General features: G+C 37.4%; 1 protein-coding gene across 1 annotated transcript; it reads left to right on the forward strand.

Moving 5' to 3' along the window:
* The first annotated feature begins 318 nt into the window (after positions 1-318).
* Positions 319-27,880, forward strand: gas7b (growth arrest-specific 7b). Its single transcript, XM_016527181.1, has 13 exons — positions 319-422; positions 4,774-4,851; positions 9,726-9,811; positions 11,281-11,334; positions 19,343-19,432; positions 19,692-19,807; positions 21,829-21,903; positions 22,885-22,963; positions 23,248-23,376; positions 26,210-26,333; positions 26,449-26,528; positions 27,021-27,119; positions 27,208-27,880. The coding sequence occupies exons 1-13, from the start codon at positions 332-334 to the stop codon at positions 27,319-27,321; spliced, it is 1,215 nt and encodes a 404-aa protein (XP_016382667.1). The 5' UTR covers positions 319-331; the 3' UTR covers positions 27,322-27,880.

Consider the following 27,880-nt stretch of genomic DNA (forward strand, 5'->3'; position numbering starts at 1 on the left):
GAAATGTTACGCCCCTCACATACTGTGATGCCGTGTCCCGGCCAGAGCGATGAGACAAAACCAATAAAACCCATTATAAATTAGGCATATTTGCATCCAATGGGGACATAATTACAGTTTATAATGACTTATACTGTCTTTTTACGTGTTTTGTTGCATCGCGCCACGTAAACATAAAGTGTAGCTGTCCGAAGTTTACAGGTCACTATATCTGTGCTTGTGAAAGTGTGTCAGACTGTGTGTTTTAGCACTCAACATATTTTTTTGCAGTGAAGCTTTTTCTAAATCACTGGCATCATTTATTCCCCTTGTGTTGTAGAAACTGTCCTCGATGTCTCCTCTGGACGAGACGCTGCCCAGAGACTGGAAGTGCTACATGTCACCTCAGGGACGCAGATACTACGTCAACACCATCAGCAACGGTAAGAACCTCCAACCGCCACTAAATTAGAGGTGCACAAAGTTTTGGCCAAAAATCAAACCCCATTGAGGACTGTAGGCCATAAGTTCCATTACGTATATACTACATTATATTAAAATGTATTAACATATATTTTATATAATATTTTTTAATTTTTTATAATAATATAATAAATTATAATATTTCTCAAAATAATTGTATTTATTTATTTATTACATAATAACATGCAAAGAGAAAAAAGCTGAAAAATAAATTTAAATTATTATTTTCTTTTTCCTATTCTTTTCCTCTCGTCTTGTGATAAGGCATGGCCAATGGCCAAATCAAAGGTGATCACGGGCATCTGCACTAGACCTACAGTCGTGCAGTGTTTTCTCTTTGGTTGCAGATGATGTTGTTGTCATGAGCAAGACTCTGAGACACACTGAACAGCAGCCAGTCGAGCACGTCTGGTACAGGCTGGTCTGACCGGATCAGAGGATCGGTACTGATATCTCCACTTCTCATTGTGTCCAAACAATCAGCATTGTCCCGATCAGAGCCATCAGTTGGCACACAATGCCATGTTTACAGCCACAGCGCATTCTTTATGCCACTGTTAAAAGTGAAGAAACGCTTTCAAAAATCGCTCTTCTCACCTCCGTTACCTGCTATAACATCTCTGGGCACTTTTCTCACATTTGAAATGCGTCTATGAAGTTTGCATGCCCACGTTCTGCAAAATTCACACCGTTCATACTAATGTGTTGCTAAAAGAAGCATCATCACTTCTGCTGCTCGTATTCAGCAGCTTACATTTGTCTCAGCACATTTTTACCCTGTTTTCAAGATCTTTTGCTTAATTATTTCCCAAAAAGTTTTCACATTTTAAGTATTTTTCAGAGTAATTATTTTTTTTTACAAATATAAATTATATTATGAATATCATGATTTTGTCATGACTTTATGCCTCCCAAAAATACCAAAATAAATTATATTAAAATACTCACCATAGAAGTCAGTGTATACAGTATGTATTAATGGAATGTATTTTTAAATAAAAATAAGTTATTTTTATATAGTAAGCTAATAAGGTAGGACAAAAAAGTTTAATTGACATTAAAATGTAATTAGTTAAAAAAAATTATAATAATAATTGTTTAATCATTTTTAATTAAAATTACATTTCAATGCAATGTACAGTAATATTTAATTCAATGTGTTACTTGCAGTTTCTTTGTAATTCTTTGTGATTTTTTTTTAGCAATTTCTGTGCAAAGTAAATCCTACACCAGTTTTGTTTTTATTTTATTATTTTCAAGCTGAGTGGAAGAAAAGCTACTACTATACTGATTTAAAGGCTTGAAGATTCACATTTAGGTACTTGCCATTTAATAATGAACACATTCATCTTCCCCACAGTTTCTATTACATCACTTGCATTTCCATGGTAGCCACTGACACTCAAAAACAGCCCAACTCCACCTATAAAGTGGGCAGTAAAGGCGACATTCGCTCCTCGTTATTACTCGAGCTAAACTGTGAAACAGAGGGAAGGCGTGAGTTGTGAAAGCAAGAAAACAAATCAATCTTCTAACCAGCCAATTACAATAATCCTACAAAGTCTGTGAGTAAGAGAAACTGGAATCCACCGAGAGTTTCGTCACGCCGTCCAGATCCAGTCCTGCCTGATTAATGATTATTAGGATGTTATTAACTTCTCTGGGTTGGTTACTCATTCACACACAGTCAGTCTCACACAAACACAGAACCAGCTAAAATGTGCAAGAGTCTTTTAAGCTCCTTGGTTTTAGCTTGATTTGTAGTTTGTGTTGAAGTTCACGTGGATGAAACAGATGGTTGTTGTGTTGTGTGATCACCATGGTAACACGTGTGTGTGTGTGTGTGTGTGTGTGTGTGTGTGTGGTTTCCTTCCTCTTCTTGGCTGTGGTTTGGTAAATGTGTTTTCTTCTGGGGAACACACATGAATATGAATAAATGAATAACTAAACCGCTTGTTTCAGATCAACCTCACTAACCTGCAGGTGGAGAGTTCAGGAAACCCTCTGAGATCTAAAAGAGATCACTAGACTACATGAGAAGGATGTAGAAAAGGATGTTAAACTGTATACGTTTACATAGAAATGTATAGAAATGTATGCATTTCTGTTGCATTAGTATGGAAGCTTGGTTCCGACGGATAAAAACATAAAATTCTATATTTCTAATAAAATTTCCCTTCACAATTCTGCATTTATATCTTACAGTGTTGAGTTTCTCTCTCACAATTCTGACTTTATTCTCAAAATTGTGAGAAAAAAAGTCATAATTGTTAGATAGAAATTCATAATTGTGGATATAAACGAAGAATTGCAAGATATAAATGTAGAATTGCGATAAAAAGTCTGAATTGCAAGATATAAACCCGCAACTGGGAAGAAAAATTAAGTCGGAATTGTTGGATAAAAAGTCACAATTATTTTTTTTTATTCCATGGTGGAAACAAAAGAAAACAGAATTGTGAGATGTAATAAAAAGTTGCAAAAAAAGTCAGAATTGTGAGATATAAACTGAGAATTGTGAGATATAAACTTGCAATTGCGAAAAAAAATAAGTATGAATTGTGATGTAAAAAGTCACAATTATCTTTTTTTATTCCATGGTAAAAAAAAAATTGCGATATATAGACTCAGAATTGCAAGACATTAATGCAGAATTGTGAAAAAAGTCTGAATTACAAGATAAAAACTCGCAATACTGAGAGGAAAAATCTGAATTGTGAGTTTAATCAGAATTGCGAGAAAAAGGCAGAATTGTTAGATAAAAAGTCACGATTACAAAATTTATTTTTATTATTTTTTTTATTTAGTGGCAGAAAGATAGATTAGCGTCACAGAATTTTGCAAAAAAGTAACAATTGTTATCAAACAGGTTTCCTGAACACTGTCATTGGTCAAGACAACTGATAGCTCCGCCCCAAACTCACACCATTGGTCGAGCCAGTGTTGTAGTTGCTGGGCGGGTTGAGATGCTGCTCAAACTCTTTAAAATCACCACAGAAACACAGTATTTACACTTTTCTGGGAAATCAATCCAAGAATGGATTGTATTAATCTGGTATTTTTGAACATAAATTAATACCATTAATGCTTTAAAAATCACAACAAATTTCCATAGAAGCATCAGTTTCGACTTGTCCATAAGAGCTGAATGGAATGATCAACACAATGAAATATGCATTTTTTTTTTCCCAAAGTTAAACCTCAGTTTTAGGTAAAAAATCGAGCAGATCAGTTTGATTACTAAGACTGAATTCAATGCCAGTAGTCAAACTTTGTGTTTGAATTTGCTGCCATGTACTAAGATGAAATCTGTTTCCTAATCGATTGATTGAACACCCATGACTCGTGCAGTAGCTGGAGGAACAACAGAGCCAATACAGATGGTGCTAAATTAAAGATGAACTACAGAACGCAAAAACTAGGCCATTATTCATCGCCCACAGAGCCGAAGCACAACATTGGTCACAGATTGGAGGACCGCGACACAGTCCCGTTCTGGCCAGAAGATCAGTCGCTGCTGAGCACAAATTACAACAATACTGTAGACGTCGAGCCCAGTCCTGCCATCCAACCGCTCACAGCTCGTTTGAAGTAAATAATTTGACTAATCAGCTTCTCAGATGCTCGTTGCTTAGTAACCGGCTTCTCTGTTTCATAGTTCGCCAGGCTGTTTCCGAACTTCACAATTCTATATGCAGAGGACACATGGATTAAAATGCATTTCTGTATTAAGGAGGACAATAAATCTAATCAGATGCATGCATTGCACTTTTTTGAGAAATCATTCAGAGCAATGCTTTATTTATGAAACTGTACATGCATGGCTAATGTAGTCTTCACTTCATCTTCACACTAAATGCTTCTGCATTCGATCTGTTCTCAATTCATGACATTTGAGTTGAACTGAAGTCTTTAGTGGTAAATCAGAGAAATAATATAATACTTATTATTACTTAAAGTTCAGGCTAGTTATGTATGTTTACCTGAAAAATGTTAAGTAACTTTTGAAGGAGAAATACGATAATTATTACATCAAATGACGTATGATTTGATTCACTGTAAATTACCAAAAATGACACAATCTGTACTTGCTCAAAACAGGTTTTCAGTAAATCTCTGTTGATGGTTACTGAAACTGTTTTTTGGGAGGATTGATTTGTGTCTGTCTGTGAATATCTGATACGGCCACTGTGAGAGCACTGTGCATTAAGTTATTACCGATGTGGCGTTTATTGAGCATTACCTCCCAACAGAAGAAAACAGATGATGTAATTAACAGGAAATGGCTTGATTTTGCTCTTGTTTTTCCAGAGACAACATGGGAGCGGCCGTCGAGCACGCCTGGCACCCCGAAAACACCAGTGAAACACAAGAACTCTGTCCCGACAGGTGGGGAACATCAGCATCTATATGTAATTCAAATAGGTGAAAAGCTGTAAAAAAAAAAAATGCCTGCACACTGTGAGGGTGAAAAAAATCAACAAAAAAGCAAATGCGAAACAGCAAACATTTCGGTCACAACATGACCTTCTCCCGTTTAAAGCTGCTGTTTTCTGATAGCCATCATAAATAGTGGAAATGAAAAGACGTGGATGATGCATCCAAACTGAATGGAGAGCATTGACTGTCAGAGCTTTTGGCCAGAGGCGTTTTATCTGGATGGCAGTGAAACCACAGTGGCCTCTGATTACAGATTTCCTGTGTTTCAGTTGTATCTGTGTTTGGAACGCTGGACACTTACAGACAGTCTGCGGGAATCTCTAGCAGCGGACATTATCAACAACAGCATATTTTATAGATTTGATCGCTCAGGTTATATTAAAGGTCCCATATTGTACACCTTTCTGGAGTTTTATTTTAGGTTTTGATGTCCTTAAGAATATATATTTGCGGTATAAGTACCAAAAACCATCTCAATACATTTTTACAGCTCCTCTCTCAGAGATTCGGCTACATAAGGAGCTTAAAATATCATCTTGTTGTGATGTTGGGTACCAGAATCGACGTAATACAGCCTCAAATTAGAAATTTGATCGCATATCTGCTGCCACTGCCAGACAAAAAACCGACGAAAATAGTAGGCTGTGTGCATTTTACTGTGGACTGAGTGTTTTGAAACTTATATGGTAGTTAAATAGCCCCTAGACCTCAGTTATCGTGAAAAAAGCCAGGAAATTTCAGTTTTGACAATATGGGACCTTTAAAGGAACAGTTCACCTTAAAATTTAAATTAGCTAAAAATGTGCACACCCTCAAGTCATCCAAGATGTAGTTGAGTTTGTTTCTTCATCAGATTTGGAGAAATGTGGCATTCCATCACTTGCTCAGCAATGGATCCTCTGCAGTGAATGGGTGCCGTCAGAATAAGAGTCCAAACAGCTGATAAAAACATCACAATATTCCACAAGTAATCCACATCACTCCAGCCCATCAGTTAACATCTTGTGAAGCCAAAAGCTGTGTGTTTGTAAGAAACAAATCCATCATTAAGACGTTTTTAACTTCAAACAGTTGCTTATGGCTAAAATATGAGTCCATAATCCATAAAAACGCTTCCTCCAGTCAAAAAGGTCGTCTGGTCTGAATCAGGAGAGAAATCTGAACAGATCAAACACCGTTTACGAGCCAAAACAGCTCTAAACAAATATGTGGGTGGATTTTGATGTGAGAGAACAATAGGAGATGGACTGTTTTACTGGAGGAAGCATTATTATGGATTATGTACTCGTATTTTAGCAACATTTTGACATGTTTCTTACAAACACGCTGCTTTTTTTCTTCACAAGATGTTAACTGATGGACTGGAGTGGTGTGGATTATTGTGATGTTTTTATCAGCTGTTTGGACTCTCATTCTGGCGGCACCCATTCACTGCAGAGCATCCATTGGTGAGCAAGTGATGGAATGCTACACTTTCTCCAAATATGTTCAGCCTGAAAATGTTAGGAAACAAAGAGAGAACCAGCGATTGAGTACAAACCAGTGCTTGTTCAGTATCAAAAGCGTCTGCCTCCTTAATATACCGTATTGACCCGAATATAAGTCGATGTTTTTTTCTTGGAAATACATCTGAAAAAATGCGGTCGTCTTATATTCAGGGTCTAGACTTTGACATGTCAATAATACAGCAAAGGGATCTCATTATAATATTACCGCCCCTTAATCTGTAAATTTCCACCCACGGCGCCGCCATTGTGTTTTCGCAAGCGACAACGGTGTACCAGCTCTAATGCCATGACGAAAGTTTGACGTCAACTTTTTACGGAAGTCACAATGTTTCGTGAAAAATAGCAGGCTGTGTGCATTTTACACGCTAACTGTTCTGCCTTTGTCTGCACAGACGAGCACAGAACACTATTTAGATCTAAAATAAACATGCAATTTATTTCCCAGCAGTTTACCTTCACAGACATAACCGACTGTTTTTGTAACTCATGTGTGTTTTTAACGTAAACTTGTGTGTGAATGAGAACTTAGTTTAGTACTCACATGCTGTGACAGCCGCTTTCTGTCCGTGTGCTTCGGATGTGTGCTCTCAGAAAACCATATATCAAAAGTTTAAACTCATATGGTTTAAACCGCATGATTTCAGCGCGATAAACATGATAATCAGAACCAAAACAGATGTTTTTAGCAGGTCCGAGCTGTAATGGCGCAGCTCTATTCTGGAAAAGGGGGCTGGGAGCAGCAGCTCATTTGCATTTAAAGAGACAGGCCCGAAAAACAGCATGTTTCTGCTTCAACTCAAAATAGGCATTTTCAAAATGATAAAATAAATGATCTGTGGAGCTATTTTGAGCTGAAACTTCACAGACACATTCTGGGGACACCAGAAACTTATATTACATATTGTAAAATGGGGCATAATATGTCTCCTTTAAAAGATGAAAATAAATACTTATATAATAAAAAAAAAAGTATACACAATAATGTATATATTTACACTTTTTAATATAAAGTGAAATATTTTTGTGTTTTAATGCTTTAGATTTAATAAGTTAATTTTTTCAAATGATATTGACAGCATTTGAGTTTGAGTGAGAAGTTGAATTAAAAAGGAAAATGAAAAGTCAAAAGTTCTTAGTTGTAGTTTGTCTCTTTTTTGTTTTAATGCAACAGCATCGTTTTGAACTTTTTGACATTGAAACATTCTTTATATCCAGGTTTAAGTTCATTTCAAGACTTTCGGACCCCACTGTAGATCACTGTAGTTCAACGCTTGTCCAAAATCTTTTCCTCCTCCATCCATCCACAAATCAGCTAATGGAGAATCTACTGTCCCACCTCCGTCCTTAGCTCCGTTTAGTACTCTTGATTTGATTTGCACCGGCTATCAGCATTTTACAATGTCTAAAAGCACATCTTAATGATAGATGGACAGGATAATCGCGTCCACCAGAGATCCAGCATGTGGACGGCACACCATAGAACAAATGACATTATGAGCCAGCTGAAGAGAAATGAGTGTCATTGACATGGACTGAGGGAGGAAACAGTAGACATGTTCAGGATGAGCACATCTCGGCAGAAAGCCTGTCTCATCACTCTTCCTAAACAAGTGACCAACTGGAAAATGAGGAGCATTTTAATGTATTTACTTCCTATGATGGATGACTGTAATAAAGTCACACAATTAACGGTTAAATCAATAGTTCAAATAAACATTTGAATCTGAAAATGTAGTCACCCTCAGGCCAACTGAGATGTAGATGAGTATGTTTCTTCATCAGATTTGGAGAAATGTAGCATTGCGTTACTTGCTCACCAATGGATCCTCTGCAGTGAATGGGTGCCGTCAGGATGAGAGTCCAAACAGCTGATAAAAACACCACACTAATCCACAAGTAATCCACACCACTCCAGTCCATCAGTTAATGTCTTGTGAAACCAAAAGAAACAAATCCATCGAGATGTTTTTAACTAAAATATGAGTCCGTAATCCATAATAACGCTTCCTCCACTGGTCTGAATCAGGAGAGAAATCTGCACAGATCAAGTACCGTTTACAGCCCAAAACAGCTCTAAACAAATATGTGGCTGGATTTTGATGTAAGAGACAACAGAAGATGGACTTTTTCACTGGAGGAAGCGTTATCATGGATTATATTACTGGTATTTTAGTTAAAAGCATCTTAATGCTGGATTTGTTTCTTACAAACACGAAGCTTTTGGCTTCACAAGATGTTAAATGATGGACTGGAGAGGTGTGTATTACTTGTGGATTATTGTGATGTTTTTATCAGCTGTTTGGACTCTCATTCTGACGGCACCCATTCAGTGCAGAGCATCCATTGCTGAGCAAGTGATGCAATGCTACATTTCTCCAAATCTGATGAAGAAACAAACTCATCTGCATCTTGGATGGCCTGAGAGTATGGACGTTTTCAGATTTTTATTTTTGAGTGAACTATTGTTTAAATAGTCTCTCAGACGTATTTAAACTAATTGTTGATAACTAGCATTGTGCTTTAGGAATAATGAGTTTGAGCGAGGGCTTTTTGCTCTGACATTTGAAATGACCCTCCCTTGATAAAGCAGAATGGAGCAGCTTGTTATCGCACACAGACCATCAGCATCAGAGCAGGTTCTACAAATATAGTCAGGCTGTTTATAATTAGACAGGGTGCACAGGAGGTGCTGGAACACGTCTGGAAGGTTGGAGATATTGTGTCTCAATGAGAAAGGAATCACTTTCTTCTTCAGGTGCTTGTTCTCTGACTACTGTTGTCCTTGGCCTGCTGACTGGAGCTATTAGAGGGGTAGTTTGCACAAAAACCGAGTCCACCGGTGTAGTCTGAATGACTATTATGAGCAGATTCTTTTTAGGAAATCAAAAACATACACAACCGTGCAGTCTGATTCCTGAACGGTTGACTCTTATGAGACGATTCTTCCTAGTGATTCAGAAACATAGACAACCAGTGTAGTCAGATTCCTTAAAGAATGACTCTTATGAACCGATTCTTTTTAGTGATTCCAATACATGAATTGGCTTTTTTAGCGTATCAGTGAACCATATGAGTGAATTCTTCTTTTAAGGCAGTGTCGTCTGGAAAGCCGCTTTGGTGCAGCGTGTTTTGTGACAAACATTGTATGAATTCAATTCACAAATGGAGCCTTGCATTGATTCTGTACACAATAGCAGTGCATGCTGTTCATCACACACTGCCCTGCGTCTTTGTTACACGACCTTGCGAGAGGAAAAGATGTTGATCTCTCCTGGCTTTAAATCAAACTCATCTCAGTGTTTTCTTCCTCTCCAGTGAATGGATTTCATGGTAATGGCAGCCCGTTGCATCAGACTGAACCATCGCATGTACTGATGCGGAAGACCAGCACAGATCAACAGGTACGGCTGATCTCTCACATATGGACTAGTTCTCATTTATTCATTTAGCAGATTCCTCTGGACTACAAATCTGATTTCATTCCAGAAGTTATTTTTGTATGTCTCTCCATCTGCATCACTGGCATTAAAACAATAAACTAACGGAGATTTATTCAAGCTGAGACTCTTTGAGCTAGTAAAATGTTTTATTGCATATCAATTTATTGATGATTCAGCATATGATTGATATGATCTTTTGGAGGGAATATAAAGCAGTTTCTCAATCTGCCAAAATCTAAGGTGCTTTTTATCAATCTGCCAGGAAACAAGTTGCATTTATAATAATAAATGATAATGATAAAATTAGTGCTTCTCAGGAAGAAACTGAACTTGATTTATCACTGAAAAATCTGTGTGTTTTTGAGGCAATTTGTAGCAATCAAACGAAATATCTATGATCAGATCTGAGTATTTTACTTTATTTTCTGAGTTACACAGTACCAAAGATTTTTTTTTTTTAAAGAAATTAATACTTTTGTTCAGCAAGGGTGCATTATATTGATCAAAAGTGACATTTATAATGTTACGAAAGATTTATATTTCAAATAAATGCTTTTTTTTTCTATTCATCAGAGCATCCTGAAAAATAAAATGCATCATGGTTTCCACAAAAATATTAGGCAGCACAATCAGAAATGTTTCTAGAATGATCATCATATGACACTGAAGTCTGGAGTAATAATGCTGAAAATTCAGCTTTGATCACAGGAATAGCCGAAATTACATTTTAACATATATTCACATTAAAACAGCTATTTTAAAATGTAATAATATTTCATAGTATTACTGTTTTTACTGTATTTTTTTGATCAAATAAACACAGCCGTGGTAAGCAGAAGAGACATCTTTTATCTTTTATTCCAAATGTTTGTCTCTGAAATAATCAGCACTTATTATTATTACAGTGTTATATGAATATTTTCCCCACGTCAGTCTGTCATTGCTAAGGTTGGGTGCTCCATGGGTTGGTCAGGCGTTTTCTTCCTGTTTAAGTGGGCGCTTTTGGCCAGAATCAGCTGTAATGTGCTTATGCTGTCTGGTCTGGCTTTACAAGACTAACTATTAGTAAGCCACTCGTAGGCTGATTCTCCTGAAAACGCCTGTGCTGTTGTGCTGCTCTCAAAACATTGCATCCCCACACAGCAACATCAGCTCAACCAATCGTGTGAGTTTGGGGGTGGAACTATGTCAAGCCAACCAATGGAAAACAGGGGGGAGTGTTCAGAAAAACGTGTTGCAGTGACACAGTATCACCTTCAATGAGCATTTACTGAAGGTGCGGCAGATGTCACCTATGAAACCCACTTTTCTTTTCTCTCTCCCTCCTGATGATCTCAGGGTGGAGATGACAACTCACACCACACACACACACACACACACATCGCAGCATCACGATGATGTCTGACGCTCAGTTTTGTGTCTTCTGTCAGAGTCCTGGCTCGACTTCACCCAGCAGGAATCAGGAGTGCGAATCCACAGTAACTGTGAGTACGACAGCTAAACAAACACACACTGAAGACTGACAAACAAACTGATCTCAGATGCTTAAACTGCATGACAACAAAACATATTCAAGCAAACAGGAAACCCAAACGGACAATGTTTACTTTCCTAAAGCATGTTTCTGGTTGTACTGTGAACGAATCTTTGGTGCATGCTTTTATAATGAAAACAAAATGTTATCTTGAAGCAATTTATTCTAGCTTGCTCTGCTGCTGCGATGACTTTCCTTTTCCTCTGACATCACATAAGCCGTTGGATCATCTTAACCTATAGGCAGATTATTTTTTGGCCAGGGGTTCTAAAACTGTTCAATAGCAAGGACCCAAAAATATGATTATTCCCTTTCCTATAATATACAGGCAGCTATATATTTTCATTTATTAAAAAAAATGCCCAAAAAACGTATTTATACTGTGTGAGAAAAATATAATAAGGCAGCAAAATCAAATGTTTCAAAATTAAGACCACGACATAATAAAAGCCAACTATTTATTAAAGCAAACTGTTAAAATAATATCTTTAAAATATTATAAATTTCATTAATATCCTAAATGATCACATTAACTGAAAAGCCTTAATCATACATTTTGTAAAACTCTTTTTAAGCTCTTTTAGCAAACTCACATGCAATCTCTATTCTGCGGAGTACTGTGAAATTGTGCTGAAGTGAAAGTACAGATACAGTGTCAAACATTTTACTTAAAAGTCCTAGCTAAAAATAAAAGTAAAAATGTATTCACATTAACTTAAGTATTGTACTTAAGTGTTAAACTTAAAAAGTACTCATTTTAGTATTTTTAATGCAATACATTTGGTGGAAAAAATCACTATTTTCTCATTGTTCTGTCTAAGATACTTAGACAGCAGATGTTAAAGTGAAACCTGTTACCTGAATATATTCAGCAGATGATTTTACAGTGTTTTGACATTTGAATATAATGATTTGTAGACTAACCATGAACTGTGTTAACACTTGACTCAAGTTCATCAATCATAGCTTTTATAAAAACACATTAATATAGTCTGTGTCTGAAAGGACTACTTCACCGAGTAATGATCTCATGTGAGTATGATTGATTCGCTCGTTAGTCACATTAGAAGAAAAAAAGTACTATTTTTATTTTAAAATAGTTATGAGAAGATTTACATCATGATGAAATATAACACTCGTTCTTCGTTCTTTTACCTATTATTTTCAACTTGTAAATGTAACTGAGTAAAAGTACAAGTATTAGGTTTTAACAGGCCTCAAGTTAGTACAGATTCTACAAAATAATACTGAAGTATAGTAGTACTTTACACCTCTGCAACTTGTGTAGCGCCTGCTTTTAATGATCCAATTGATCCATAATTCCCATTTTCTGAATATAATTGGCACATTATAGTATTGTGCCAAATCCTACCAAAATTTGGAACCCCAAAGTGATTCCATTAGCTGACAGAATTTATATTGGTGTCTGATTAAAAATACTTGATATTAATACTAAGACTTTTAAAGGTGACATCGGATGCCCATTTTCCACAAGTTGGTATGATTCTTAAGGGTCTTCATAAAAAGTATATAACATACTTTGGTTAAAATTTCTCAATGGTAGTGTAAAACAACACCCTCTCAAAAACAGCTCTGTTCACAGTGACCCGTTTTGGTGCATGTCCCTTTAAATGCTAATGAGCTCTGCTCACCCGCCCCTCTCTTCCATTCTTGCATTAAAGTCACCATTCTTATTCATGCAGTTATAACTGCTCAAAAACTATTTAAAATACATTTGTAAATGACTTCTTAGTCATTAACAAACACCATTATATACCCTCCACAGAGGCAACCTTGAAGGGTTAGTTCACCCAAAAATTCTGTCATTAATTACTCAACCTCGTAATGTTCCAAACCCGTAAGACCTTCGTTCATCTTCTGAACACAATTTAAGATATTTTTGATGAAATCTGAGGGCTCTCTGACCCTCCCATAGACAGCAAGGTAACTACCACGTTCAAGGTGGCGGCGCCGGCGCTCAAGTAGATATAACTGCAGAACGGAGATCCGGTGTGATGATGTCATTACGCCGGATCTGGGTCAGCGCTGCCACACGCTCGCGTCATGTAGTGGACGGCACGCGACAAAGCGAACGTTGCAAATCATTTGAACTTTGTGTCAGTATGTCATAAATAGAACGAGGCAGCAGTTTACTGTTAGGGATTTGTCGTGTCGCGCCACATCCAGTGTAGACAGCATCACTTATAATGAGTTCTACAGTATTTTGTCGCACCGCGTCCGGTGTAGACACGGTGTGAGACTGTTCACTTTAGCTGCGTTCGTCGTGGAACTTGCTAACTAGCACATTATTAGGAAAGGCGATTTGCAAAGATTCATAAAAAAAACGTATTCCCCGTTCACACTAAGAACAATAACTATAAAGATAGCGATATTAGCATCCACACCAGCGAACTATATCGTCTGTTTATTCTCACCACACGCTCGTCTGCTGCTTTAAATTTTCGAGCTTGTAATAGCGGGATGGATTATGTGTCAATGTTTTTATCGTTCATTACCAGGAAAAAATCGTTCTGGAAGTGATTCCAGTGGTGCGGACTCTGCTATTCTTTAATATTGACAACGATTTTTAGAATTGCATCTTTATCGTTATCTTTATAGTTATCATCCTTGGTGTGAATGGGCCTTTATACTCACTTCTTTTGGTGGTGAAGCTACCGAACAACTTTTTAGCAAAACCTGCTTTGTACTGACCCTCGTTTACAAAGCAGTCTGATGTCAAATAAATTACACAAACAAAACGCATTTAGGTACATCATGGGCTCATTCCCTTAAAAAACAAAAGTAATCCACTGCGTCTACAGCGGCTCAGATGTCGGGAGTAAATGACGACTGCTATGTTCATTATTACATCTAACAAGAAAACACCTCAATTGCTTAGGAGCCATTCTTGTCTACGTCCCTGCTCCGGCGTCGAAACAATGGAGGACTGATGACAGCTCACTCAGGGCGGGGTCTAAGGTAAAACGCCAGTGTCCGTCAACAGTCGTGGGAGGGGCCTGTGCAAAGCTGCGTCACTTTGCCCAGAATCTGTGAACGACTTGATCTGAAAAAGTGCTTATGATTTGTGGGGATTTTAAAAAAGCACTGGCTGGATTTTTATCATTATAGGGTGGTTGTGTACACACACTGCCAACACACATTTCAGTTCAAACACCATGTAAAAGTGAATTTTTAAATATTAAATATGACATAAAATAACCAAAGCTATTAATATGAATCAAAACATTTCTCTTTCTTTGTGATTTCATGTAATCAGTTATTGTAGCAAAACACTAAATCTGGGTTGCAAATGTACCAGTGCAACTACATTTACGTTCCTCTGCATCAGGTGTGATTATCATAGTTGCATCTGTGTTGTGCAACACAAACAGATCAGAAATGCACACCTGCGATGCATTACAGATCAATGATGAAACCGCATGCAGCAGGAGGATGCTTTGAGTTTCTGGGGATACAAGTGACGTCTGTAAGCAAATGCACGGCATTTGACTTAGAAAAGGAATATCAGCCGTGTAGCTTTGATAAGCACATTATTCATGTAAATTTCTGAAATTACGTTAAACTACAAGGCAGATTTAACCTCATTTGATGTGTAACTACTGATGGTCTTCTTAACTTGATTGATTTGCATAGAGCGACCATAAGATGCAGCAATATGGCAATGCAGTCTCTCAGGAGTAGCTATAAATAAACGTGGTGAATTTACTGACTCGTTCTTCAATGAACAATCTGTATGAGATTTATTATTGCAGGATAGACTAGTATTATCCTGACTGTCAGACATGAGTCACTGTCTGAAGCGTTATCAGAGACACAAAGAGCTGTTCATAAGAGTTATCAGGACTTTCAACAACTTAAACAATGTAACAATAAGAAAAATGAGAAGAGAAAATTGCTTAATTGTGAAACTGTCTGATTTGTTACACACACACACACACATATATATATATATATATATACTGTATATCATTAGTCCAGTGTGCCACACTTGATTATTTTCATTAGAGCCGATGCAAACGGGTGTGGAGACTCGTTCTCCTCCTCCATTTCTCCTTACATTATCCAGCTTCAGCACAAAGGCATAATAAGCCTCTGAAAATCTCAGTGTGTGGATCCGGAGGAACTTATGATCATTGTGCAACCAGTCAATGCACAAGCTTGTTCTGTTTATCCAGAAAAATCCAGTTGCAGACAAACCAGAAGTGAGGCAACAGTTGCAATATGAGGCCAGTTCTGTGCCGTTTCCTCATTTGCTATGATGCAGATTCAAACATTAGGCAACATGGGGAGTGTTGTGAGCTCATTCAAACCGAAGGGAATTTCCTTTGCCACCAACTCAGAGTCAGCATCATACTTTCCTCTCGCAGACAGCAGCGTCAGACCTCAGAAACGTCCACGCAAGTCATTCTGCATCTAAACAGTAGGGCCAATATCTGTTTTACAAGGGAAATACTGATGGAAAAGGCTAACATAGAGAGGAGCAGTGTTCATCTGACTGGTGAAATCACTGTATGTTTTGCAACAGATGCAGTTTCAAGTTAAAAGTTTTTGTCATTTTATTAGTCTCTTTAAGTCTATTTGTTTTTAAGTTTTAGTTTTGCTTTAATTTTAGTTATTGTAGTACTTGAACCTAAACTAAACAAAAATGAGAAATATTTATTTTTCAGTACAATCATGTTTATTTTACTTCAAGTAATGAAAATGTTTTTTTTTAATGGTTTTAGTTTAAGTTTAAATTAACAGTAATAATCCTGGCAATATTTTCTTAATGCAATGACGCTTAGTTATATGCCTGCAGTATGTGTGATTAAAACGCCTAAAATCAAGTGTAGCGTTAGTTCTAGCAGGTCACGTTAGTCAAGCTCGCATCAGCTGACTCTCAGCTGATCCCCATCTACCTATAGGAATACAACACCTATCTAAGCATTCATATATAAGTTCCCTCAGTATTATCAGCAGTTTTCGCATTGCTCAATAGCTAATTACCCTCCTCCATCCCCAGCTCCTCCTCATATAAAGTCACAGTTATCAGAAACAAAGTCACAAAAATATACACTTTTTTATGTAAAGCAGTTGTAGTTTATGGAAACAAATTTCGACCTACAAAAAAAGAAAAAAAAAAAACTTAATTACTGAAAATGTTTAAAATAAGAAATAAAGTCACAATTGTGACAATATAAAGTCACCGTTATGAGAAACAAAGTCACAAAAATATACACTTTTTTATGTATAGCAGTTGTAGTTTATGGAAACAAATTTCGGCTCCTCTGTCAGTCAGGATTCAGCCTTCTGATTATCCTTTGAATCAGACTAATTTCAAAATGTGTACATAAAATTATTGAACTTTAACGATATCTGCAATACATTTATGTTGGTTCTGTTCTGAAGGCTGGGGGGGGGTTATCGCTGCTCTCCCTGCTCTCAGCATGGATGCGCAGGGAGTTCTTGCCCAGAACAGAACCATACCACCAATCCAAACTGTATGCTAATTGTCAATCATCTTTGACGATAGAGGTCCTGACAGAAATGTTTTGCATAAACAAACAAATAATCTGAAGCCCATAAACTGTGTAGACCTTCATGAGCATCAATTATTAGATGGTCAGTAGGCTTTTGCATACTAACACGGGGTGTTCCAGCTACAGTCCTTCTGTTTTCTCTGTTTAAAGTGCATAAACAGCTGCTGGAGCTCCACACTGAGCTGTAATTGATCAACAGCTGCTGCTTATCGAGTGTGTTTACAGTCCAGGACAGATCATCGCACGCGGAGCTCATGCATTAACATTACAAGCTGCTTTAACTCTTAAACATGCATGAAGAACTTTGCACTTAAGAATAGTTTTACACCTAAAAAAAGAATAGTTGTTTTAAAAAGTTTGAAATGACGCACACTTGAGATGAAGACTGCAGTCGTATCAGTGGCTCACGAAAAGCCTGTATTTATCGTACATATGAGGAAAGAATGTTGACATCACGTAACCAGATACCTTCGACACAAAATAAATTAATAAAGTTTAACAAATATGCCTGCAGATAAACCATACAGTATGCATTCACGCCAACTGGTGTAAAGCACACACATCCTAACGACTAGCGACATAAAAATTATTCTCAATATTTACTTTCTTAATATATGTTCGAGGTATCATTGTTCACGATTCATCAGAACTATTTGTATTTTTCTTTAAAATATACATTTTTCAGCTTTGAATTTTTCCTTTTACACCTGACGTCACCAACCAACAACGCATAAAAACAATCAATGATTGCGAATTTGATACAGAATGTAAATTAGCAAGTTAATTTACATTGAGTAATTTAATAATTTGAATTGAGAAATTACATTTCAGACAAAATATCAGGTGCTTTTTACAAACTAATTTTGCAGAAGCAACAGTCGAGTGTCTCCGAGCGACATACAGCAGCGGTGTATCATTCCTATCGATTCAATGACTCACTCATAAAGACACTCACCTGTTACTTTTCTGAATGAATCAGTGTTTAGAACAAATCCATTCAAATAAATGGTTCAATGACTCACCCCTAAAGCCACTCGTCCGTTTCGATCCTTAATGAATCAGTGTTTTGAACAAATCAATTCAAATGAATGATTCAATAACTCACTCATAAAGCCACTCACCTAGTTTGTTCCTGAATGAATCAGTGTTTAGAACGAATCCATTTAAATAAATGATTCGATGACTCACCCATAAAGCCACTCACCCGTTTCTTTCCTTAATGAATCAGTGTTTTGAATAAATCAACTCAAATGAACCATTCAATGACTCAGGCCATTTCCACATGTACACGGGTATTTTTATAAACTGAGTTTTTCCTTCTTCCGTTTTAAAAAAAATCTCCGTCCACATGAAAACGCAAACGCATGCTATGAAGCACTGTCAAGAGCATGCCAAACCAACAGGTGGCGATATAATCTCAACCGTAAAGCCATGTTGGCCAATCAGAAGCCTGAAAAAGTTTCCAGTAGGCGGAGATAGCAGCGCAGGCTCCGACGTCACAAGCCAAAAACTCCGGTTTCGCTGTCTACACGACAACACTGCAACCGGAGTTTTTTAAAATCTTCACCCTGACAGGCGTTTTCAAAAATGTTCGGTTTCAGTAACCTGGTTCTGCGTTTGTGTGTGGACGAACGGCCAAACCGCATAGAAAAAGCTGCGGTTTTAAAAATAACCGCGTTCGTGTGGACAGGGCCTCACTCAAAACGCCACTCACTTGATTCGTTCCTACATGAATCAGTGTTTAGAACGAATCCATTTAAATAAATGATTCGATGACTTACTCATAAAGCCACTCACCTGATTCGTTCCTAAATAAATCAGTATTCTGAACAAATCAGTTCAAATCAATGATTCAGTGACTCACTCATAAAGTCTGAATGAATCAGTGTCGTTGAACAAATCGCTTGAATTAGTGATTCACTGACTCACGCCACCTATTGGTGTAGAACTATAACTGCAGAAAGAGTGGCTATAAAATCTCCCCCACTAACACACAAACACAAACAAGTGGAGGGATTCAGTTCAAATAGTACATTAACTAGTGAATCCAGGTAAAATTTGGGACACTTTTTGCCATTTATCCTGAATTAACCCTGTTGTACAATTTTCATTTGAGGATGGGTGATTGTGTTTCTTTATGTTTATGAGTTAGAATTGTTACTGTTTCTTTATTTGTCTAATTTAGCAGTTTATGATGCCCATTATATTATATTGTCATCACTGATGTTTTTGTGATTGGCAGCACTGACTGTCATAAGTTAGTTTAGAACAAACTTTGCTGCCATCGCTTACTGTCCACTTTTACAGTTTTGTGAGTTGCTCTGTATTGAGGGTTGGAATTGGTTGTCAGTTTCTCATACTGTTCTTCAACGTCCTGCTGCGAGCTGATGTCTCTGGATGATTTCTTTCCCTCTGTAGATCAACTGCATGACGTTTCCTTTTCCACTGCACATGTCTGAACAGCAGCTGCTCAAACCAGACGAGTGGAGCTACTGCGATTATTTTTGGGTAAGCAAGAACGTCTCCAACCACTGACAAACCACAAAGATTTGCTCACATAGTTTAGAAAAGCCTCACAAACAGTGCGAATGACATGCTTTGCGTATCCTTTTATACTGTTTAACAGCATGAATTTCATCAAACATCTGTAGTAATCTGCTTTGGCATGTAGTTTTGATTGGAGAAGATCCCACCGAATCCTTGTTCTGCCACTTTATCACGCTTCCGTGCTCATGAAATCTGCCTTGTGTTTTGTCTGTGGTTCCAGGCGGACAGAAAGGACCAGCAGGGAAGCGCCAACATCTCAGGATTCGAGGTTCTGCTGCAAAAACAGCTGAAGGGAAGGCAGATGCAGAAAGAGATGGCCGAGTTTGTGCGGGAGAGGTAAACGTTTGTCATCCAGACTGAAGACAGAAAAAAATATTCACTCAAAAATTGATAATACATTTCACAATTACAAATAAATGACAAGTAACGCACTGAATTAAACATGAATTTTGAAGTTAAAAATCTGAAATAGTATTTTATTTACACTTTCTTTCTTTCTTTCTTGCTGTGTAAAGGATATAATTTTCAGGGGAAAAAAGTGGATAAAAATTGTGTAATAATAATTCATAATTCAATATTCATTCATTCATTCATTCATTCATATATTTATTTAGTTATTTATTTACAGGGTCAGTGGTACCAAACAAACATTTACCATAATTTTTCTATAGTAACTGTAGTACCTATAGTGTTTTGGCAAAAATATACACTTTTTTTATGTATATATATTGTAGTTTATGGAAACAAATTTCGGCCTACAAAAAAAAAAAAAAAACTTAAAAACTTAATTACTGAAAATGTTTAAAATAAGAAATAAAGTCACAATTGTGACAATATAAAGTCACAGTTATCAGAAACAAAGTCACAAAAAAATAAACTTTTTTATGTATAGCAGTTGTAGTTTATGGAAACAAATTTCGGCCTACAAAAAAAAAAAAAAACTTAATTACTGAAAATGTTTAAGATTAGAAATAAAGGCACAGTTGGGAAAATATAAAGTCACAGTTATCAGAAACAAAGTCACAAAAATATACACTTTTTTATGTAAAGCAGTTGTAGTTTATGGAAACAAATTTCGACCTACAAAAAAAGAAAAAAAAAAAACTTAATTACTGAAAATGTTTAAAATAAGAAATAAAGTCACAATTGTGACAATATAAAGTCACAGTTATCAGAAACAAAGTCACAAAAATATACACTTTTTTATGTATAGCAGTTGTAGCTTATGGAAAAAAATTTCAGCCTCCAAAAAAAAAAAAAAATTTACTGAAAATGTTTAAAATAAGAAATAAAGTCACAATTGTGACAATATAAAGTCACAGTTATCAGAAACAAAGTCACAAAAATATACACTTTTTTATGTATAGCAGTTGTAGTTTATGGAAACAAATTTCGGCCTACAAAAAAAAAAAAATTTACTGAAAATGTTTAAAATAAGAAATAAAGTCACAATTGTGACAATATAAAGTCACAGTTATGAGAAACAAAGTCACAAAAATATACACTTTTTTTATGTATAGCAGTTGTAGTTTATGGAAACAAATTTCGGCCTACAAAAAAAAAAACATTTACTGAAAATGTTTAAAATAAGAAATAAAGTCACAATTGTGACAATATAAAGTCACAGTTATGAGAAACAAAGTCACAGTTGTGAAATATAAAGTCACATTGTGAGATATAAAATCATAATTGTGAAATTTAAAGTTACATGTCACAAGTCTCAACTGCAAGGCATAAATTCATAATCCTGTTTTTTGAAGTAGAATGAAACAGCTAGTTATAGTTTCTGAATGTCTTTATGCTACTATATTTAATAGCACAATAGTTGTTCCGGAAAGCATCATTACGCTGATCTAAACATGGCACTAGTTAGTTGTATGTGTGGTCACTAAGGTCTTACAACAAATACGGTTATGGGTACGATTACATTATCTATGTTGGTGAAATTGTGTAATATCTTGATATAGCAGCTGTTGCCTTGACTAAAAACATAAAAACACAACAACACAGCGCATACAACTTCCTGTAGCTCATTTCCTGTATTTCATGAATAGTTTTAGAAAACAAATGATTCAGAGTGCTTGATTCTTTCTTGCTGTGAACTTTAGATCTGCTCTTAAACGTAATTCTTCTTCGGTTATGTTTGCGCCGAGATTTGGATAGAATGAGCTACAATCGGGGTTCACATGAAGTGTGTTTGTCCCTGAGGAGAAACATTGGAGTCTGGGAAGGAAATGACCTTAGTGTGTGAAAGTCAGAACAGACATCTGCGCTCAGCCTCTTCACATGTGCCACAGATCCATGTGCTGCGCTCTATCACTCCAGCACAACTTAAATGCCTTTATTTATTTGGACAGGATCAGGATCGAGGAGGAATACGCCAAGAACCTGTCGAAGCTCTCGCAGATCCCGCTGGCGGCGCAGGAGGAAGGGTATGTCACCTAGCGTTTGGAGGAAAACAATGGCAGACGTGGAATAATACACCCTCTGTTCTCCTTACAAACTCAGAATCTCATGCAGTGACCTTCAGACAAATGTAATGATTTATAAACTGACTACAGTCATGGCTGAATGGATTGGGACCGACAATGTGAAACCTCTTCAGTTGTGCTCTTAAAGGAATGGTTCACCCAAAAATGAAAATGTGCTCACCCTCAGGTCATCCAAGATGTAGATGAGTTTGTGTCTTCATCAGATTTGGAGAAATGTAGTATTGCATCACTTGCTCAGCAATGGATGCTCTGCAGTGAATGGGTGCCGTCAGAATGAGAGTCCAAACAGCTGATAAAAACATCACAATAATCCACAAGTAATCCACACCACTCCAGTCCATCAATGAATGTCTTGTGAAGCCAAAAGCTGCATGTTTCTAAGAAACAAATCCAGCATTAAGACATTTTTAACTAAAATACAAGTCCATAACAATGCTTCCTCCAGTGAAAAAGTCCATCTCCTGTTGTCTCTCACATAATAATCCACCCACATATTTGTTTGGAGCTGTTTTAGCTTATAAACGGTGCTTGATCTGTGCAGATTTCTCTCCTGATTCAGACCAGATGACTTCACTGGAGGAAGCGTTATTATGGATTATGGACTGATATTTTACCCAGAAGCAACAGTTTGATGTTAAAAACATCTTAATGCTGGATTAGTTTCTTACAAACACACAGCTTTTGGCTTCTCAAGACGTTAACTGATGGACTGGAGTGGTGTGTATTACTTGTGGATTATTGTGATGTTTTTATCAGCTGTTTGGACTCTCATTCTGACGGCACCCATTCACTGCAGAGCATCCATTGGTGAGCAACATATATATAATAAATGTAATAATATTTATACAATTTTACATTTAATGCATATTTTATCATGTTTATATTTTATTAAATATATTGTCCCTTGTCATCTACTCTCAGCACGCTTGGAGATGCTTGGGCTCAGCTGAAGAAAAGCCTGGCAGATGAAGCAGAAGTTCATCTCAAGTTCTCCTCCAAGGTGAGATGTTGCAACAGAAAGATGCAGGACTGCATTTAAAGCCTGTAGGATTGATTCTGAGCCGGTCGAAACGCACAGCTGTTCTGGAGGAATGTGCTCTGTGCTGATGTTCCGCTCTCTGAAGAATATGAGAGCAGAGGTTACACTGTACATATACACGTATATGTATCTCTAACACCGAAGCAATAAAAAGACATGATGTAGGAGGGTCTTTTTCACTTTTAGCTTTAGTTTCTCACAGCTTTCTAAAGTAAAATACTCGGTCTGTCTCTGATGTGCTTCAGCTTCAGAGTGAAGTGGAAAAGCCTCTGCTGATATTCCGGGAAAACTTCAAAAAGGACATGAAGAAGTTCGACCATCACATGGCGGATCTCAGGAAGCAGCTGGCCGGCCGAAACGCCGGCGTGGAGAAGGTACTGACCGCAAAACATGATTCATCTCATGTGTCGTGAATATGTGGCCGTATTTAGTCTTCACATTTAGCATCTTCTAAAGTTACAGGGATTTTTCTCATGCATTATTAAAAGTCCAGCATATTTTCTGAAGAAGTGGACCATTTTTCATCTCTGGAGCCCATTGGGTTTCTATATATAATCTCATGCCCTTCAAACCAATGACCTTCTCATAGAGTATTTACTGATCTGGCCAACAGGGAACAAAACAATTTGCCGTCTTTTAAAGGGACAGCGCACTCAATACAAACGGTCATTATTTACACATTCGCTGGTTCTCGCATGTTTTGTGATCAGTCACATCAATGCCAAGTTTGAATATAAGCACACGTGCAAATATAGAAAGACATGCGTGTAAGTAATTGACCGTTCGCAGTGAGCTTGCCCGACATCTACGGCCGGTCTCCATAGAAAACCATGTTAAAACGGGGTAAAAAAGATAGACTGAATTGAAACTTTTTCAATGTAACTAAATATAAAAATGTGCGGAGGGTTAAGCTGTGCTGTTGTTGGCTGCCACAGTAACGGTTTGGGTGAACTATCACTTTCAGTGTCACACATCCTCACTATCAAGTGTGCATGTTTTTTTGTAAATCACCATCAGCTGCTGTACTCTTTTAGTGTTTGGTATGAGCACAACTGCCAGTGATTTTTTTTCAGCAGCACGTCAGTCTGGTAGAGAAGGCTAATTGTTTCATATACAATGCGAAGCGTGTCAGCGAGCGCCGCCCACCGTCCCACAGACAGACGGCACAATCCCGCCATTCTTCTGATTCTCAGCCCCCGCTGTGTCGTCGCTTGTAATGACCATTGTTTTTTTTTTGTCCGGCTCCCACGTCTGCGCTCACAACCTCTTGTTTATTCCTAAATTCACGGCTTGTGTTGCTGCCGTGCAGAAATCATTGTTGCAGAATTGCAGGTTGTGACCTTTTGGCTTTGCATTTTTGCCATTGTATGACTGGCCTCTGGAGCTGATCATGTGCCATTAGTGCTGTATGCTGCATATACATTATATACACTACTGTTCAAAGGTTTGGGGTCCAATTAAAAAAAAAAAAATGCTTTTATGCAACAGTGAAGCATTAAGTTGATCAAAAGTGCCAGTAAAGGCATTTACAATGTTACAAATGATTTCCATTTCAAATAAATGCTGTCCTTTTGAACTTTCTATTCATCTGTGAATCCTGAAAAGTAAAATGTATCACAGTTTCCACAAAAATATTTGGCAGCACAACTGTTTTCAACAAGATAAAATGATATGTTAAAACGTGCTTTGCCCCGATTGGGAGCTGTATATGCGTGAGAACCATAGACTGTATAAAAACATGGACGTAGTGTACGTGACGTCACCCTTTGGTTTCTGAAGAGAGTTTTTGAAGCTCAAAGTGGGCGGAGCCGGCCGCCGCCAACTTGGCAGCGCGTCACTCCTGGATAATCGAAAATGGGCAAAGAGGCGGGAGGTGGTTGCTGAAACCACGCCCACCTAGCTCGACGGTGATGACAGCAGCGGCAATCCATCTGTCACTCAAGTGGCCACGCCCTTAATTATGCAGAACTTTAAGGCTTAATATATACATTATATACACTACTGTTCAAAGGTTTGGGGTCCAATTAAAAAAAAAAAAATGCTTTTATGCAACAGTGAAGCATTAAGTTGATCAAAAGTGCCAGTAAAGGCATTTACAATGTTACAAATGATTTCCATTTCAAATAAATGCTGTCCTTTTGATCTTTCTATTCATCAATGAATCCTGAAAAGTAAAATGTATCACAGTTTCCACAAAAATATTTGGCAGCACAACTGTTTTCAACAATGATAATAATATATCAGAAATGTTTCTTGAGCAGCATGTTAGAATATTTTTTTAAGAATCTTGTGACACTGAAGACTGGAGTAATGATGCTGAAAATTCAGCTTTGATCACAGGAATAAATTACATTTTACAATATATTCACATAGAAAACTCTTATTTTAAATTGCAATAATATTTCACAATTTGTACCATATTTTTGATCAACAAATGCAGCCCTGCTGAGCAAAAGAAAAGTAAATAATATAAAGATATATGTTCAATGAAAAAGTCAAAATACTGAAAATTATATTTATGTATAATATAGCTAAATGCATTGCTCACCTCTCTCAGTAAACAGGAGAAGCAGGTTCAGACCAGAGGTTCAGGTTGGAATCTGATGTCTGATAAGAAATGAATCATCAGATGTATTTTTATGGATTCATACAGAATTATCTTCCCTTACCAACAGTGAGAAAGAAAAGTATTGATATTCAGCCTTGTGGATTTGACTCAGCTAAAGTTTAGATTGTTCAATTCCTCCCACGTCTTTTATTGAAAGTGCTCCTATGAATCAGTGCGTCAGTCCGAACGGAAAGGCCTCAGAACGGCTCAGTCTAAACATCCGAAACATCTCAGGAATGAGGCGGTCGAGTCTGATCAGGCAACAGTAACTAAGGAGGGCGGGTCTTTGCAAATGGTCAATTGGCAGCATTTTTATTTTAGGTTGAACTGTCCCTTTAAGAAAGAGCGTAATGTAAAGAACAAGTGATTTAAATTTGAATATGCTATTGTTATAAAGATTTTAATTATTAGAGTTAATTTATAATCAGAAAAGATTTAGTAAATATATATATATATATATTCCTTAATTGTTCACATCACTGAACAGAGAGAACAGATTTATTCAGCAGCATCTGGATCTCAACATGCAACAGCAGATGCTTCTGAACACCCAAAACAAAACACATCATGCTCATCTTGTCTCTCATGTTCTTCATCAGGCACGGAAAGCGCTTGCAGACCGGCAGAAGGATCTGGAGTTAAAAACCCAGCAGCTGGAGATCAAACTGAGCAGTAAGATCGAGGAGGACATCAAGAAAGCACGCAGGAAATCCACACAGGCCGGTCAGTGCAAACCTCTCAACCTGGGAAACGTATTATTAGCCCATGCTGATGATTTCAAATGTAAAGCATGAGTTGGAGCCATGATGATGTATGAGTCCCGCATCTGTATCTTCAGGTGATGATCTGATGCGATGTGTTGATCTCTACAATCAGTCCCAGTCCAAGTGGTTTGAGGAGATGGTGACCAGCAGTCTGGTGAGAGATTGACCGAGCTTTCACAGACACCAGTTCTTCAGATAATGCCACTTCTAACTGCTTAATATAGTCAAATGAAAGATTGCAATGATGAGTTTTAGTTTTTCATCTCTGAAGCATTTATTAATCTCAGTTAATGGGAACTCAACATTTACTAAACATGAATAAAGTTGCTTTCGTTAAGATTTAATGGACCTGAGCTGACATGAACTACAGTGAACAGTTATAAACTAACATTAGCAAAGATGAATCAATCCTTTAACAATGAGCAATGCATTGCTTAGTGAATTAACTAATGTTAACTCATGGGACCTTATTGTAAAGTGCTACCATTTGTATAAGAATGGAGAATTTGTGTGATGTAGGACACAGTACAAAACAGAGAAATTCTGGGAAACTCGGATGCAATAAAACTCTGATTTAAAGACAAAAGCATTTTCTCTTAAAAACTCAGATAAACTAGACAATCTCTATACGTCTTGTTCTTGACAGGAGCTGGAGCGTCTGGAGGTGGAGCGTGTGGAGATGATCAGACAGCATCTGTGTCAGTACACAACGCTACGACACGAGACCGACATGTTCAACCAAAGCGTGAGTTAAACAGCCTCATCCACACTCACTCATACAGCACAGTCTGATGCAGATCATGAGTAATGATAACCTGCTGTTTCACCTCCAGACCATAGAGCCGGTGGACAAACTCCTGCGGAGCGTGGACCCCGCCAGAGACCGAGAGCTGTGGGTCAAAGAACACAAGACGGGCGAGCTGAGACCGGTGGACATGGACATCTGAGAGCATCAGACTCGCCCTTGTTTCCTCGTCTGAAACGCAGCACTGGCTGAAGAGAAACTAATATGGGTTTGATCTCTCAAAAACCCTTCTGAGGCCTAAACCAGGAGAATGATCATGACTCAAACCGAGCAGAAGGTTGAGAGAGAACCGAGGTTACATACCATAACCTTCCCACGAATCTGACTGAAAGAGCTCTCGAGGTGTGGCAGAGACTGTGTGAACATCTGCAGGATTTCACTCGGGAGAACTGACGTGTTTGTCAGTATCTACTGATGCAATCATGCCATTAGGATTCAGCATTGATTGAACCGAGTTCATGTATGTGAAATAGTACTAATATATACTGTAAATGCTGCTGCTGCATCAACTATTACAACTGATTTCAGTTCTGTGACTAATCAAAGCTCTCGCTTGCCTTAAAGCGACAGTACACACAAAAATGATCATTCTTGTCATCATTTACTTCACTTTCATGTGGTTCCAAACTGGTTTCAGTTTCTTCTTTCTTCTGTTGAGCAGAAAAGAAGATCTTTTGAAGGATGTTGGTAACCAAACAGTT

This window comes from Sinocyclocheilus rhinocerous, unplaced genomic scaffold, assembly GCF_001515625.1.
Source record: "Sinocyclocheilus rhinocerous isolate Xijiao unplaced genomic scaffold, SAMN03320098_v1.1 scaffold792, whole genome shotgun sequence".
Lineage (NCBI taxonomy): Eukaryota > Metazoa > Chordata > Actinopteri > Cypriniformes > Cyprinidae > Sinocyclocheilus > Sinocyclocheilus rhinocerous.